The sequence below is a fragment of the Bacillus rossius genome, chromosome 13, assembly GCF_032445375.1.
Source record: "Bacillus rossius redtenbacheri isolate Brsri chromosome 13, Brsri_v3, whole genome shotgun sequence".
Taxonomy (NCBI): Eukaryota; Metazoa; Arthropoda; class Insecta; order Phasmatodea; family Bacillidae; genus Bacillus; species Bacillus rossius.
This window is the reverse complement of record NC_086340.1, coordinates 7,977,891-7,996,157: the sequence shown is the minus strand read 5'-3', so window position 1 is coordinate 7,996,157 and position 18,267 is coordinate 7,977,891. Positions and strand designations below refer to the sequence as shown.

General features: G+C 42.0%; 1 protein-coding gene across 1 annotated transcript; it reads left to right on the top strand.

Moving 5' to 3' along the window:
• The first annotated feature begins 3,392 nt into the window (after window positions 1–3,392).
• Window positions 3,393–5,005, top strand: LOC134538192 (phosphoglycerate kinase). Its single transcript, XM_063379269.1, has one exon. The coding sequence runs from the start codon at window positions 3,542–3,544 to the stop codon at window positions 4,790–4,792; it is 1,251 nt and encodes a 416-aa protein (XP_063235339.1). The 5' UTR covers window positions 3,393–3,541; the 3' UTR covers window positions 4,793–5,005.
• Window positions 5,006–18,267: the final 13,262 nt, after the last annotated feature.

The window sequence follows — 18,267 nt, the reverse complement described above, 5'->3', positions numbered from 1 at the left end:
GCTTTTTCCTGCTTCCACCTGAGAGTCTGTAGCAGCCCAGTAGTTAAATATATTTAATCTTCATTTGTGTTTCACGTTTCGCATAGTTAACACTATAGCTATTCGTTCATAATCTATTTAATTAAAAATACTCCAAATGTCCCAAAATACTATAATTCACTAACATTGTTTCTATATGTGCATCCGCGACCAGAATAGATGCAATTCCGACTATTGCGACTGAGAATACTCATAAACTATAGTCACGAATAAGATACATCAAGAGATTCTCTTTTTTAAGGCTAATACTGTTGCAGCTTTTAAATATGACCCTTTACTATTGCCAATCTTAGGCAACGCCACCCAAAGAAATTGCAATTTTTGAGGGATGAGCCTATGATTGCTCTTCGTCACACTGAATTGGACGTTTAATGAGACCTTAACATAAACCAGTAAAAAATTTAATAAATGTGAATAGAAAGTTGTGAAAGTCCATTTCATTACTTAAACATTCACTATATTTCCCACCGGCTAAAACCTTGGAAGGACCCACTTAAAATCGAACTTGGTTCACCTTTTTAATAGCATATTGTCTGCTCACATTAATTATTTGGACTAAATAAGGAAGAATCTTATGAAGTGATGTGCATTTTAAACTTAAAAAAGGAATATAACAGGACGAGAATTCTGAAAGCCTCTTTGTTTTACAGAAAGAGGAAATCCATTAATGCTACCGTCGGTGCATAACTGTCAAATCATATAATTAATATTTAATGTGGGATAGCGAGTTCAAGTCCTGCCTCGGTCATGAATGTACTAAGTATTAGTTAGTTTGAAAGTTGGTATTAACCATTCACTCCCGGAATATTATTGTTTGTTTAAATTTCATTAATAAAATTAATTGCCAGTGTTCTGTGTTCATTCAGGTGCAGGAAAGGTTCTGATCAAATTTACAGCATGATTTTATTAAGCTTAAGGCATACAATCGGTTAAGTATTTGATTTGGAATTTAATGTAATCTTTATACATTTGTATGTTTCTAGCTGTTGCTGATAGTACTGCTCGTGGCTCTTGTATCGTCCGAAATGTTCCTGTGTTATGGGCTCATTAGCGATGCGATACGGAAATGTGACAAAATGAGAAAAACAACTGCTAACTTTGGGACGAGATTCCAACACTACTGGAATCATGTGGGGAAGGAAGTGGATATGCCTGGCTGGGCCCTTGCGCTCGCTGTTCTGGTGCTTTGGAGACAAGTAATACTGTTGTCTCTACTTATTGTCGAAAGCAGGGTAGAATTTCTTCGATGGTACTGCAAATGTGCTACCATCACCATTATCGATGTCATCAGCTTAGGTTTGGTTTAGTTTGAGTACCATGGCCAGTACCACAAGCTTGAAGCTCAAGGTTGATGCCAACCTGTGCACATTTCAAATTTAAAAAAAAAAATTCATAATTCGAAATTTATGTTTTGTAGGTGACATTCATAACATACACATATTAAATTACTGTTAAATAAATTGTGGTTAACTTAATTTTTTTTACTGTTGATAAAGTGTTGTTGCAATTACTTAATTATTTATTTATTTATTTATTTTAACTGGGTCCAGGTGAGTTAAGGTACTTCTAAAATATTTAAAGTTTGTCTAGAGATATTTTTTCATGGAAATTTTCGAAATAATCTAGTTTCTCAAAAAGCCATGAAGTACTGATTTTTTTTTTATATCACTAAAAAGAAATGGTTGCTTGCATGTATTGAAGTAAACTAACAGATTGTTTGTTGAATAAAAGAAGGTGTCATGGATTTTGAACTTTTCTTTGGTCTTTTTTTTACAGAGTATATTTCATGCAACTTTTAGATAGGTATATTTATTGTTGCACCTATTGAACAGTCCATTTTATTCATAAATTTGTTTTACACTGACATGTATTATAAGCCTAAAATGGCAATATATTTATCTGTTGATAAATTACACAAAAAATATCGATAATTTAAAGAAAGAACAGAGCATCACAACATTGTTTAAAAAGACAATTCATGTTTACAATAATGCTTGAATTTAGTAGAAGCAAGATAAACATTAATGTTGTGAGATATACATTTTTAAAACCAAGAATATTAAGACTATATACTTGACATTGGGATTTCCTCGGGTAGCAAGGAGTTCTCCTCTATACTTTATTCTCCCATTTTCTGAAGCATCTCCCCTGTAAATCCTTCCCACCACTTCCACCTAATGTAAACAGCTTAACCCTATTCTACTCCTACCATATTGAAACCAGGGCGAAGAAGGTACGAAGTAAATGGTTCAAACAAATATTGTAATAGGGACAACATGGGAAACTGGAACGAAATAAGCGAGACAAGTGATTCCAGAGAACCTGGTGGTGTGGAGTGATCTTACATTTTAAGTGGCATCTAACGGCGTGAAGTTAAAAATAACTGGATAGCAATGCAGTAAATTTTTTCGTGCTTCGCCAATGCGAATTGGCCAGAGTTTCCGATATTGTCCTTTTATATTTGGTTCAAACCTCGAGTTCGGTCGTCCTCCAATAAAATTTTACAAACGAGAGAAAGGTGGGAATGAGCTAGATCAATTCAAACTGTGTTCCACTTACAACCGTGAAGTAGGTCAAACGAAGCAGCAGGCCAAATGTCACATTTCATTAACATAATTCTTTTTAAGTCACATCAAATTTGAAAAAAATAAACCTTAAACAACATGCGGGTGAACAGATAATAATGAAGGCATTTGAGGAACTTTGCCCAATACAAATTTTTTACTTACTCAGCCACAAATCATTACTTAATCCAAATGAACATTGAAAAACAGAATTGTACTATAAAGCATGGGTCACAATAATGTATGTCCGTTACTGAAAACATATTTAACAGTAAAGTATTACCAAATGAGGCCTAAGAATAATTATGGGCCAATAGAAACCTAGCACTTGACACAAAACTTCTCTGACTCATGCCGTCTGTTTGGTGGATGTTTTCCACCAGCGTGAAGTGGTCCTTGCATGTGTGGAGTAATCAAAAATGAGAATTCAATTTATTTTTTAGTTTTTTCTATTTATTATTTTGAGTTTGAGTTTTCTTATTGATATTGGGTGTTTAAATATTTTAAATTACTATAATCATTTAATGATATCATTTTAAAACCTTTTTTTTAATGTACGAAAGGATTAGTGTTTTTTTGAGTATGTTTATACTATACAAAAATAAATTCATAATGTTTATTTATACATACTTAATTTAGATTTTTCAACAATAGAAACTTGTTTACAGGAATGGCAGATATATTGGTTTTTATAATATATTTATATTCTTTTAGTTTTTTCATTAAACGTATTACAAAACAAGTATGGGTAAAGTTAAGCTCTATGGTAGCAGTTTTTTGGATCGATTATGTTTGCTCTGGACGATTTTTTTCTCGTTGGTTTGCTTGTCCTCTGCAGAGATTAGAGGTCAAAAACAAAAACGTTCTTCAAGTTAGATTTTGGTTGTTGCTGTGGTTTGTCTACCTAGCCGGGGTTTTTTTTATTATCGAATTTTACCATGGCTCTACGTAAATTATCTGTAGATAAAGTAAAGGTTGCAGATCTCCGTGTTTTCATCAGAGTTGATTTCAATGTTCCCATGAAAGATTCTGTCATAACAAACAACCAGCGCATCGTAGCTGCGTTGGACACAATCAAATACGTCCTGGACAACAAGGCGAAGTCCGTCGTGCTCGCGTCGCACTTGGGGCGGCCCGACGGGACCGCGAACCCGAAGTACTCCTTGAAGCCGGTCGCCGACGAACTGGGGAAGCTGCTCGGCAAGCCGGTGAAGTTCCTGGACGACTGCGTGGGCCCGGCTGTGGAGGAGGCGTGCAAGGACCCGCCCCCGGGGACGGTGATCCTGCTCGAGAACCTGCGCTTCCACGTGGAGGAGGAAGGGAAGGGCGTCGACAAGGGCGGCAAGAAGGTTAAGGCGGACCCGACCAAGGTGAAGGAGTTCCGCGAGTCCCTCCGACGCCTGGCGGACGTGTACGTGAACGACGCGTTCGGCACGGCGCACCGGGCGCACAGCTCCATGATGGGCGACGGCTTCGACACCCGCGCGGCGGGCTTCCTGCTCAACAAGGAGCTCGAGTACTTCAACAAGGCCTTGAACTGCCCCGAGAGGCCCTTCCTGGCGATCCTCGGCGGCGCCAAGGTCGCCGACAAGATCCAGCTCATAGAGAACATGCTGGACCTCGTCGACGAGATGATCATCGGCGGCGGCATGGCGTTCACGTTCCTGAACGTGCTCGACTGCATGAAGATCGGCAGCTCGCTGTTCGACGAGAAGGGCGCGGGTATCGTCAAGGCCCTGAAAGAGAAAGCTGACAAGAAAGGGGTTAAACTCCATCTGCCCGTGGACTTCGTGATCGGGGACAAGTTCGCGGAGGACGCGAAGGTCGAGACGAGCGACATCGCCTGCGGCATCCCGGACTGCTGGATGGGAATGGACATCGGCCCGAAGAGCACGGAGGCCTTCTGCCAGGCCGTGGGGCGGGCCAAGCTGATAGTGTGGAACGGCCCGATGGGGGTGTTCGAGTGGGAGAGCTTCGAGAAGGGCACCAAAGGCCTGATGGACGCCGTGGTGGAGGCCACTTGCAGGGGAACGACGACCATCATCGGCGGAGGGGACACCGCCACGTGCTGCGCCAAGTGGGGGACGGAAGACAAGGTCAGCCACGTCAGCACCGGTGGGGGCGCCAGCCTGGAACTGTTGGAAGGGAAGGAGCTGCCTGGTGTCGCTGCCCTGAGTGATGCAAAGTAGGACTCGCCGTGTGTGTAGCGGCTGCAGCATGTAAAGCCTACCTTTGAATAAACTCCCTAGCATTTATGTGTAAACCTATTGTAAATTATTATTGCAGACCAGACTATATGTGAGATAATTTGAAAGATTAATTTATTTTATTGTTGAATTATAGCTTTTTTGTTGTTATTTAAGTCAATAGCTGGACAATAAAATAAATTATAGTTGGATATACATTTTTGATTTTTCATTATTTCTGTAAACTTGCCTGCAATATAAGGCAGACATGGGGGTGTTCCAGAAAAGGCTTGAGTTGTGAAAGCTTTAAAACTGAAAAAACAAATCCATCTTTAAACTGTTTTTAGTATTTTTATCATATTACTTTGATGTGGGCAAAATAATTAGAATTTAATTTTTTTTTTTGCAATTAACTTTATACAAGGAGAGGCCTGAATAAAAAAAGCTATCTGAAAATTCATTATTTTACTGAATTCTATAAAACTGCAAAGCTATGATTGTATTATTTCTTACCCAAGACAGAATTATTTTCCAGTAGCATTTTCAAAGAAATATATGATTTCCATCAAGTGAATGTTTGAAACAAGATGTTTGTTTGTTGTGAGTCCTTTTAAGTAGTTTCGAAGGTGAGGTTTTTAATACTCCTTCATACCTACTTCATAGTTTTAGAACTGTTTGATTTTTTAAAATATCTGCTTCCTTGGTTAGATTATCCCATGTGTTGCTGGTTCCTGGAAAAACGGAAAGTTTTGTTGCCTCATACAGATACAATCGTAAAACAATTTTTGAACTTGTGCCTACCCTAAAAGTATTTATACAGTTTGCAGACATGTTACAAATGTTACAACCTTCACATGTTTGCAGAATTTTAAATGAAGCTAACCTAACCTTGCCAAACTATTAAAACTGTAAATTACCTGTCAACAACATGAAAAATCACAATGCCGTTTTGCAGAATGAATTCAAAATATGGTACATTTGTAACGTATCTCCTTTACCGAAGAAAAAAAATAGATTTAAAAATGTTGTTTTTGAACACTACAGATATTCCTTTATGTACTCAAAAGAGTTTTTCAAAATTTGTACTGGTTTCTGAGAAGTTACCATTTATAGGTTACATTTGGTACTTGGTGCAATGATGTGGCTGCCCACCATGTGCTGCTTTATTTTTTGTTAGCATAGCTGAAACTGTTTTCCACAAAATATTGGCCAAATCGTTATTGCTTTTTATATTGATGTAATTTTATTTTGTGCTTAATAGCATAGCCGAGACTGTTTACAATGAGAGATATCACTAATCCTGTGTTTCTTCAGAGATCCTTAGGGACATAGCATAGCCAAGACTGTTTTCTAAAAGACAGCGATGTTTAATGTTAGTACGGCCAAGACTGGTTTCCTGTGTAATTGGTTTTCCACCCTGCTTAGTTTTTCACCCTTATTGTGTGTAATTAAAGTGGAAAACAAATTAGGGTTGAAAATGGTCCTTAACCCGGCCGTAACGTACTGACATTGAATATTCTTGTCTTTTAGAAAACAGCCTCGGCTCCGCTATATTCCTAAGGATCTCTGGAGAATCACAGGATCATGTTGCAGCTAGTGGTATCAAGTTAATAGTAGGGCGGCTACAACAATCAGAATCTGTAGTGTATGTATACAAAAAACATTCTGATTTTTTTTTTACTGGAAAGCTGCGACGTTATAAATTGACTTAAAATTTGTAAGGAAGTAAAGAAATTACATTTTCATATTTTTATTTGCGGCTTTCTGGATGCGTCTGTTAGCTAGATAATCACCACATTGTCTACAACTAAAAGTATATAAAGTTTTATTGAGTGTTTGCCAGTTTTAATTAATAGGTATTGCCTGTAATGTGATAAGTACCTAGTGTTAGAGTGTGCTTTATTTTGAAGAAGTGCAAGAGCGTGGAGAGATCATTATTCTGCTTTCTCGCTTATTGACGTGACAACATCTAATAAATCGATGAACGCCGGCTGCACGCACGAAAAAGTGTTCCACTACGGATGTCCCACTACGGACGTGTCCTATTTGCTCATTGTACGCATGCGTGGCATCTCTCTTCATGCTCATTGTAGGGCCTACGCATGCGTGGCATCTCTCTTCCACTCGATTGGAACGACCATCGATTTGACTTTTCAATCATATTTTCGTCGTTTCAATTAATATTATGTAATTTAACGATTGTCCACCGATTTTCAGCACAATCGGTACAGTTATTTAAAAGTAATGTTGAATATTCAAATACGTTTTGAACCAACAATGGTGTTTTACATTTACACATAATAATGCAAATTACAACCGGGATCTTTTGCACAATGTTTTAAAAAATATTGTAACATATTATAAATAAGTTTGGTGTATTTGGGATGTGTATTTGTTATAAAATCGAGTTATAAAAACGAAATAATATTATTCCCCTACCGTGAACAAAATTTTTATAAATGTATATATAACATCTGAAACTATTAATTATCGAATATGGCCTCGTGGGTGAGCGATCAGCGGCGCTATCTTCTAATTGTAAGGTTGTCGGTTCGTATCCCGGCAGGTACGAAATTTTTTTTGTACTTGTAAAAATAAATACGATGCACGTAACATTTCAAAAGTAATAAATATATTTGAATAATGAATGCAAAAAAAGTAAATTTATTAATTAAATTTTACATTTCATTTCACTCCTTTGTATCCATACAGAATAGTGATAATTCAATAAAAATGATTCAATTTTATTCATAAAAGTATGCAGAGGTAGATTTTATCATACAAAAGATAGAAAAATTAAAAAAAAAAATTCTTCCTCAAAGAATATAATATTTTTAATGCCTAACTGGTTTGGTTGCAAAAACCTATTAAGGCTCAGTCTCAGGCCGAATATGATATTTCATTTTCTTCTGGATCAATAATTTCATCAATGTTTTGTTATGACGTCACGTTAAACTATTGTCCGTAAACCGACTTTACAGACAACCAATTTTTTTTTTTTTTTTTGTTAAAATTCAGATATCCATCTTTAATCTTGATGGAAATAGAACATAAAAATATAAGGTTAACATTTCACTGTAGCTACAATCACCTAATTTTGCAGAAACTAGAACCAAAAAAAAAAATAATTAATTTTGGGAAAAATTCTGAGGTTTTTGCTGCCTGGGTGATCATAAGCATAGCTAAAATGTAGGTTCGGTCAGCCAAATTTTAAATGTGAATCACTGTTAAAATATTTAAATTTGTGTTCTGTTACTACCATATCCGTTTGATTATTCTCTGTTCCTTCAACCTAACAGACCAATTAGATTTTTTTTTCTCTTTGTTACTACTATTGATTTATTTATGTGTGACACTCGTAATTTGGGCTTCCACCCGGTGGCAAGGAGTCCTCCCCTTTCACCCCCCCCCTCCCCCACTTTAATCTCCTCAGATCTCGTTTATCATCTCTCACCTTCGGGATTCCTTCCTCCAGCCATTCCACTCCCTCCCTGTCTGCACACAGAAGGCAAGCCACTCGTGAACTCTTTGCCCTTTGTACCCTCTTCTGTGAACCCTAGATCCCAGCTGTCACCATCCCATCATTTTTTTTAAAGAGCAGATGGTACACCGGGTTAAACAAACAGTCGCCATAGGAACCCACACCCGTTGCTGGTTTCAGCGACGGAAGTAGCGTCAGCAGAGGAGTGGCGCATGTGCAGAGCGCCAACGAAGAGAGGGTAGCAGCAGACCTCAGACACGCGAATCACGAGGCGGTCAGGCGTGTTACTGACAACACGGTCGCCAGCGGGAGCGCGAGGTTGTCATCCCCAGCGCTGAAAGCCTTCACTCTCGGGACGTCACTTCCAAGACAAAGCTGAGGTGGAGCCAGGTTGTGCGACAATTCCTTGCATCGGAGGGCAGCGACCTCTACCAGAGATGTTTCTTCAAACTGATTGCACGCTACGACAAATGTCTCAATGTCGGTGGCGACCATGTCAAAAAGTAGTGCAAGGTGTATAGTTGATGATGCCACTGTGTTTTTTTTTTTTTTTTAAATAAAGTTTCAGTTTGAAAAATTTACGAAACTTATTTTCTGAAAATCCCTCGTAATAAAAAGATTAGAAATTTTTCATCTTTATTAGTAACCCATTTTAATTTTTCAAAATTGGTGCTTTTTTCAAACTTATGAATACTTAAGATTTATTTTTATTGGTTTGAGTAGTCAGAGATGCATATTACAAATTATTATATTAAAAAAGTGAATTGTGTATCAGTCAAAATAACACTTCTTTGTGTCATATTTGTTGAATAATTTGATATTGTTATGAATTAAACAGAATTCATATCAAATAAAAACAATATCACAGAAATCTCCTATTTTATGAACAAAATCAGCCTTAAATTAAAATCATAAAATCTTGTCTCTATTGATTATATGTAGGTACAACAAAATTACTATGATTACGCACGTATATACTGATACATTTTTTTTTCTGTAGCTCTTAGTTTTGCATAATTTATTTTTTAAATTCTAAATAATTTTTTTAACTAAGAGATTTTAAATACAAATTTAAGAGGTTTTACAGTTTTATATGACCGGGAAGTGTATGTTATAAGATCTCTTCATACATTAATAATGGTGGAAGTGTAATTTTGATGGAAATTGTTTTTATTTGTGTGTGCATTTTAATAGTTTCAGACTGTGAATAAAAGTAAAAAGTTAAGGTTTTGAATTTTTTAAAGAGTGGTGTAATACTAGAGCAAAATATTATTTTTGTAACTATTTTTTTTTAGATTTGTTTGTTACAATATTTTTTCTGTGTGTTCTTGAAGTCCAGAATAATAGCCCATAAATTATAAATGAATTGGAAATATTATAAAAAAAGTGTTATTTTTCTAAAAAAAAAAAAAAAAAAAAAAAAAAAAAAGATAGTAAACATAATGTATAACGGTTAGAAACATTATGAATTTTACTTCATTTGTTTTGTTATTGTTTTTAGTTGTCAAAACACATTTAAATATTAAAAAATGCAATTTTGTGAGGTGTTTGGTGCATATAACACTGTTTCCACAGTATCTTACTCAGTACTAAACAGGATAAATACTCTATAACTTCATGGGAACTGGAATGTACAAGTCTTGATTGGAAGACATAATATATGTATATTTATTACATTGTTGGGCATTTCTATTCAGCATTAAGTAGTTGTAATCCATGTGAACATAGGACTGGAATTCTGATACCAGAGATATTTTATTCATTTTCTACAAATTAAATTTCCACATGAAATGGGTTATGGAAAAAAAATGTTTATCACACTCATAATTCAGTTATTAAAAATACAAGTGTGTTTTAATCAAAATTAAACATTTCGAAAGTTTTTATATATACTAATTTTCTGGTCTGTGTAATATTGAATTTTTTTGGGGGGATGCTAATTTTTTTGTAAGTATGAATGATAATTTTTTTCTTGTATTATGATGTTTGCTTTTATGTACTCAAAGCTTTATATTTTAGGTACAGGTGTATATATGTCTTTAATCTGGCACTCTGTGATTTGACAAATTTTGCGATCCGGCACCAATTGAACCAATCACGTTCAGAGTTGTTCGAACGGATTCCGGCCGTGAACCTCGGCCCCTAGCTGTCCGTGTTTTTATTTCGCTCTGAGTTTATCCTTATTTTCATGTCAGTTCAGTGTTTCCTGTGTTCTAGCTGGTTACATTTCACATTCACTGTCAGATTTGCCGCAATGATTTTTTGACAAAGCCCAAAAATCATTTTTTTTTCCTTCCTTTCCTTAGTGCAGCATATTACAACTTGTTTTAAATACCATTATACTGAATAATAATGTTTGTTTGGTATTCCTGCTAAAACTATTTTGACTCAATCTTACGAAATTTACAATCTCAAACGTGCAGGATTAAGACTATTATTATTGTTTAGTGTTTGATACCAAATATGTCCTATATTGGACAAGAAGTTAATTTTCATAGTTATATCTGTTTTCAAGTTAAAGCCATCTTCAAAATCATCTCTCTCATTATATTTCATCTATAAAAAAAAGTCATATGTTATAGGCTACCTACTTACTGACCACCAAACAGTGGTTCCCCATATGTCTTGGTATCAGTAATTTCTAGTTTGGAGTCTTAAGCAATCAAATCTGTAAAAATTTAAACAATCTTGTGCATTTCACTTACAAGCTAGATACCTTTAACAAAGTAGTAACACCATTGAGGTTTCACATTGTTTAGTATGAAATGATAAAATGAAGGTCTACGTAGCCTTATTTTTGATACAGGTTTTAATAAAACTCTACAGATTCCGGACAGCTATGTACTAATTGCAAGTGTGTGAAAATAATCTAGCAGCAAGATGAGTTACTGCTACTACTATATTTTTGAAATAAAATATTAACTTATGTACGTATATATTTTTTTCATCTTATGATATAAATGTTAACATTGAAAGCATTTTTTGTACTGAATATTTTTATTACAATACTGACGTCGTCCAGGCCTGCGGCCCCTTTCAGCCCGATATGACACCGCCCAAACACCACCATCTCACTCTGTTCAAACCTCCCGCTTGCGCGTGCGTGTGTGCGTGTGTTGCTAGCCCGGCAAGAGGGCGCTTAGCTGCAGTGCACCGCACCCCTATAAGTCTTAATAATTATTGTAATCCTTTTCTTTTCGCCCCAAAATAGTGTCACGACGGCTATGTATGTGAGTGTCTTTCGTTTAATTAAATTATGATGTTTTTGTAGTAAAATACGTGCAAGCACGGACAAGGACGCTCCCTAGCGGGCGACGGCGGAACTAACATGCAACTTGATTTAAACTATTTTTACCTACATAAGTAATAATTACAGACGGTCTGGTCATGGGTGTAATGTGCTAATTTTTATAAAGAGTTTATGTTATTTTCCATAATAACCCGGGGCACGCAATAGCTAGGGTGTTAACGGTAATTGTGTTCGGCGAGAAGGGCGCCATGTTGCCTTCCGCAAGCCCTTGTCTCACCCCAGTCTCCTTCTTCAGCCAGCCGAGAGCGTACGTCTCTGCCTTGAGGCGACCACATGCGTGGTTCGCCTCCTCACCTAATTCGATTCGTGCCTCGGGCGTTTTATAACCGTATCAAGGAAGGATTGTGTAAGGGCGTGTAACGTGAGTAAATAAAACCAACTTAATTGAGTCACGTGTCTTTGTGTTCGGGAAGGGGGGGGGGGGGGGCACGTGGGTCCTTAACCAGTCGGTGGCATGTGGGACGCCCTAAGAGCCCACTGCGATTAATTAGTAGCGTGCCCGACGCTGAGAGCGGGCTTGGTTAGGAGCAGGTGTTGCATTTAAAATCAGGAGGGCTAATATCTCGCCGCACACGGGCCACGTAACACCCTGAGTTAGAGTTTCGAGCCGGGTCCACGTGCCCACTCACGTGGTGGCGCCCATTATTTTAACCAGTATTCAAACCATAACACCGGTACGCCCTCAATACATTTGAACTTAGCTATGTAAAAGAAATTGCTGAAAAAATTGAACAATAACCATTCATTGCAATAATGCTGGTAAAATTTATTTGAGGTAAGTGCAACCTACTAAAAAAAAAAATTCTGCCATGTAGCGATCTGGTTACATGATGTATATGGTTTATCTTTGCATCAATGAGATACAAATTTAAGTCTCATTTACATTGGTCAGGTTTGTTACCTATTATTTGGCCAAAAAAAATCTTATGTGCATTTGAATTTGTCATCACCAACTGTGAGTGTTGATTATATACTGGGTGAGTAAATCTGGGTACATAACTAGCTCAAAAGTTTTGTTTTTGAAACTTTTTTCTAATTGTTTTTTTTATTTAAAATTTAATAAAACTATAATTGAAACAGTAGCAAAAAAAAAACACAATAAGTTATCAGCTTTACTTTCTAGGAAGAAGAAAATGCAAATTCACAAGTTAGCATGATTGCATTGAGTGATTTTGTTGTCCCAAACTGAATGTGCAGGTGAAGGCCAATGAAACTGAAATTTAAGACCTGAGGCCAACGACCCACGAGACATCATTGGTTAGCCGCAAGAGCTAGCCAGGCGCCCTCACAAAGCAAAGTCAAACCTCATTCACACCAGCCTCCACTAGGCAAACCCCTGGTTTCGAATCCAAGACTGCGGGAAATGGCAAAATCAAATACATTGAAGTTGATGTAGTGAAAAGCATAGCATTAGCTTTATAATATATTTATATTACAGAATACACTATCTGATGTTTGAACTCAATTAATTCCACACATTCACTTGACGTCGTCCGGGCCTGCGGCCCCTTTGAGCCCGATACGACACCGCCCAACCACCATCTATATTCAAACCTCCCGCTCGTGCGTGCGTGTGTGCGTGTGTGTCTAGCCCGGCAAGAGGGCGCTTAGCTGCAGTGCGCCGCACCCCTAATTTGCTACCTTTTAATATTATTTGTAAACCCTTTTTGTTTTCATCCATCTTCGCCCCAGTGCTGTGTAGTTTACTTGTGTTTCTTTAATTTAAATAAGTTACCTTAAATAACTATAGACGTTGCCCGGGCGGACCCGAACAGGCACGGACTTGGACGAGGATAGGAATGCTTTTATATGAATTATCATTAAATAAGTAAATAGTAACAAACTTTCCATTGTCAGTAATTTTTATATATTTTTAATGTTTATCTGTAATTTACTCAACTTTCGCCGGGGCACGGAGTCGTAGAATACAGTAACGGTAATTGTGTTGGCGCGAAGGGCGCCATGTTGCCACCTGCGAGCGATGAGCTCAGCCCAGTCCATCTTCATCACTGACCGAGAGCAGACGCGCCAGCACCCCGGGGACCTCAACCTTTGTTCTGCACTGACCAAGTAATTCTGTCTCGTTAAGTGTTTCTGAATCTCTTTCGCTCGTCATCCTCGGGGCAGCTCTCGGCCAGCGGGCTGTTTAATTAATTAATTGTCTCAGTCGAGTTTTTCATCACCGTGTAATAAGTATACTTTGCAGTATGGCCACGTGTGTGGACCATGCCCTCACCTAAACCGATTCGTGCCTCAGGCTTTTTAACCGTGTAATGTGTAACGTGTAACGGGCGTGTAGAGAGACGTGTTAGTGAAATTAAATCTGGAGAATAAATATAAAGTGAGTACTTATTTAATCACGTGGTGAGTGAGTCTAGGAGTGTGGCGTGCCCGACGCCTAGAGCGGGCCAGGTCTGGGTAGCTAGGATAGAAAGGGCTGGTAACTCGTCCCCACTTGGGCTACGTCACGCCCTGAGTGAGAGACTCCGCCGGGTCCACGTGCCCTTCCACGTGGTGGCGCCCATAGTTAACATCTCGAAATCACCGGCAATGCGCGATCAGCCCTCAAATGGCGCCCAAGAGCGTGGGGCGAGTTACATCTTCCGCGAAAACCAGACCTGTACGAGCGTGTGAGATAGGCGGTTGTTACGCGGAGCGCGCGGAACTAAAGTTCGCGCTGGAACTATTGTTCGCGCGGAGCGCATAGCGGGACTCTGGCGCGCCAGCCACGTGATCAGCCAAGCGCACGCTTCCAGGAATCCGCGCACAAACAACGGACTCCGAGCGCAGTAAGTAACACAGTGCTGATGTGTTCGTGAGGACTGTTCGTGTGCAGAGTACCACGTGCGTAGACATGTATCCGTATCCGGACGAGTGTATCGGGTGTTACTTTCCCCGCCCGAGTTGGGACTTGCATGGCAGGACCGCCGCCGGATACGAGTGTGGCTACTGTACGGAGTACCGCATACACGGCGTGACGAAATGTGGAGCTAGGTCGTGTCCCGGAGGTAGTAGCGAGGGATACCGCTGCCAGGAATGTGCCGGCCTGTGGCATCGTGGCTGTATCGGCGAACGTGAATGGACCGTACTGCGCAAGTTTTTTACCTTCACGTGCGCACGGTGCACTGCCTACCTAGCCACCCAGGCGCAGTACGAGGCAGAGACGCTGGAAAATCCTCCACGACACGCCTCGACGTTTCCCGAAACGCCGACGCCGCTCACGCCGACACCGACTCCGATCACGCCGACACCACTCACGCCGAAAAAGACGCCGCTCACGCCGACGCCAACCACGCCGAAAACGACTCCGCTCACGCCGACGCCAACCACGCCGGAAAAGACGCTGCTCGACTCGCCGACGCAGCCCGTGCCAAGGACGCCGCCCGTTGCCGGAACGTCACCGCCGCACCAAGCCGACTCCTCACGCACGACGCCGACCCCAGCACCACGAAGGTACGTCCTGACGTCACCCGCACCGCCACGTGTTACGTTACCGACGCCTACCGCTCTGACAAAGACGCCCGTCGTCCTGACGCCCACGCCCGTCGTCCCGACGCCGACGGCCGCCGTCCCGACGCCCGCCGTGCCGACGCTCATCGACTTGACGTCTCCCGACACAAGTCCGATCCCGCCGCCGCCTGCCACACTGCGTTTCGTCGACCCGACGCCACTTATCCCGACGCCGACGCTCGCCGTCCCGACGCCGACAATTCCGCTTCCGCCACCTCCTGTCCTGGAGCCGCCAACCTCGGCACCTCTCGTCGACCTGACGTCTCCCGACGCTGGTCCAAACGCATCATCGCCAGCAAGACCTCGTTTCGCCGACCTGACGCCACTCATCCCGACTATGATGACGCTTGACTCGCCGAAGCCAACCGAGCGACGCCCGACAACGACCGTCCCACCGCAGTCTGCCACGCCGTCCAGCACCCGCCTCGTGTCGGAGACACCTCCCGACGCCGGAATGACCTCGCCACCGCACCGAACCGCCGTCCCGACGCCACCAAGGTCATTTCCGGCGAAACCCGCATCGTCTCCGCCACACGACTCGCCACGGACGCCACCAGACTCGACGCCGACGCTTCGTGTCACCTTGTCGCCACCACCTGGCTTCGACGTCATCCGGCCGTCGTCACCGCTACCAGAGTGCGCAGTCGCAAACAGGACGCTTTGCGACACGATGTCCAGGGCCATGACGCCGAGACGCCTGAGCGCCGCCCCGCCGCCTGGATTTGCTCCTCTGTGCCCGCCTGGCTTCGAGGCACAGACGGATGAACCGGACCGAAAGAGACGGACGCGCGCGACGCCGACGCTGACGCCGCCTACATGCCCACCTGACACGACGCCAGAATCGACCGAGGCGCCACGACGCCCGATTCCGACGCCGATCGCCGCAGTACCGGAACACCGGTCAAGTGCCCTGCCGCACGAGACGCCACCCAAATGTCGCAAGTTGGCAACATTGGGACGCCGCACCGTGAAGAGTCGCCTGAGCTCCCTACATCCGCCTGTCGCGATGCAGGTCGACGCCACGACGCCGGGACGCCCGACCGTCCCACCGCCGAACGTGACCGTCACCCGGACTTCGACACCTGTCACCCGTCTGTCACGACGGGCCGCGAAGCGCCCGCCTGTCGGCGAGGCTGAGCCGGGTCGTGCCGAGCGCCGCCCGCGCTTGCTGCCCGCCTGCCACGAGCCGCCTGACCTTGGCCGCCGCCGCCCCTGCCGGCCGGCGCCCTGGCCACCGCCACGCTATCACACGCAGCAGCCGCCGCAGCCGCAGCTGACGCAGATTTGGGGCTCGGGACAACTGGTGGGTCACCACCCACAAGGTTAGTCAGCCAGCGCCCATTCTGTCCGTGTGTATCGTCCTCCATAGTGTAAATATTGCTCAACTGTCATCATGTAAACATTGCTCGCCCTTCCATCGTGTAAACATTGCTTGTCCGTCCGTCATGTCAACATTGCCACCTGCCCGCACAAACATAAACATCAACATTGCCACGTGGGAGTGCGCGACGTAAACACCACAGGCAACGCCCCCCAACCATCTGTCAAACGGCGCTGTCATATCGGCCTACTTTCGGAGGGGGCAATTGACGTCGTCCGGGCCTGCGGCCCCTTTGAGCCCGATACGACACCGCCCAACCACCATCTATATTCAAACCTCCCGCTCGTGCGTGCGTGTGTGCGTGTGTGTCTAGCCCGGCAAGAGGGCGCTTAGCTGCAGTGCGCCGCACCCCTAATTTGCTACCTTTTAATATTATTTGTAAACCCTTTTTGTTTTCATCCATCTTCGCCCCAGTGCTGTGTAGTTTACTTGTGTTTCTTTAATTTAAATAAGTTACCTTAAATAACTATAGACGTTGCCCGGGCGGACCCGAACAGGCACGGACTTGGACGAGGATAGGAATGCTTTTATATGAATTATCATTAAATAAGTAAATAGTAACAAACTTTCCATTGTCAGTAATTTTTATATATTTTTAATGTTTATCTGTAATTTACTCAACTTTCGCCGGGGCACGGAGTCGTAGAATACAGTAACGGTAATTGTGTTGGCGCGAAGGGCGCCATGTTGCCACCTGCGAGCGATGAGCTCAGCCCAGTCCATCTTCATCACTGACCGAGAGCAGACGCGCCAGCACCCCGGGGACCTCAACCTTTGTTCTGCACTGACCAAGTAATTCTGTCTCGTTAAGTGTTTCTGAATCTCTTTCGCTCGTCATCCTCGGGGCAGCTCTCGGCCAGCGGGCTGTTTAATTAATTAATTGTCTCAGTCGAGTTTTTCATCACCGTGTAATAAGTATACTTTGCAGTATGGCCACGTGTGTGGACCATGCCCTCACCTAAACCGATTCGTGCCTCAGGCTTTTTAACCGTGTAATGTGTAACGTGTAACGGGCGTGTAGAGAGACGTGTTAGTGAAATTAAATCTGGAGAATAAATATAAAGTGAGTACTTATTTAATCACGTGGTGAGTGAGTCTAGGAGTGTGGCGTGCCCGACGCCTAGAGCGGGCCAGGTCTGGGTAGCTAGGATAGAAAGGGCTGGTAACTCGTCCCCACTTGGGCTACGTCACGCCCTGAGTGAGAGACTCCGCCGGGTCCACGTGCCCTTCCACGTGGTGGCGCCCATAGTTAACATCTCGAAATCACCGGCAATGCGCGATCAGCCCTCACACTTATATTTAGCAGCATGTAAAATTGGAATATGAAAGGACATTTTTGTTTATTTTAAGAAATAAATTCACTAGAATATAAAAATATTGTTTCCAAAAATATCTCTGTGCAATTACAAAATATACTATTATTTATTGAGATATCTATTTGGAGCTCATAAACAGGTATTTTAAATCAAATTACTACCTACACAAATTAACCATTATTACATAAATATATTTAACATTATTTATATAATTCTAACCCTTAAATTTCAAATTTTTTGACGTGACGTCTAATAAATCGATGAACGCCGGCTGCACGCACGAAAAAGTGACCCATTACGCACATGTCCCGTTACGCTCATTGTAGTGATGGGTCGTTCTTTGAGAGAACGAAATCTTGCGATTCGTTCGCGATGTAAAGAACCGGCTCTTTGAGAGCCGGTACCTTGAAAGATTCGGTAGAACGAAAATGTGGAGAGAACGAGAGATCCAACCGGCTCTTTGAGAGCCGGTACCTTGAA

What these genes read in the sequence shown, in the direction of transcription:
- LOC134538192 (XM_063379269.1), top strand. Translation starts at nt 3,542, where the DNA reads ATGGCTCTACGTAAATTATCTGTAGATAAAGTAAAGGTTGCAGATCTC.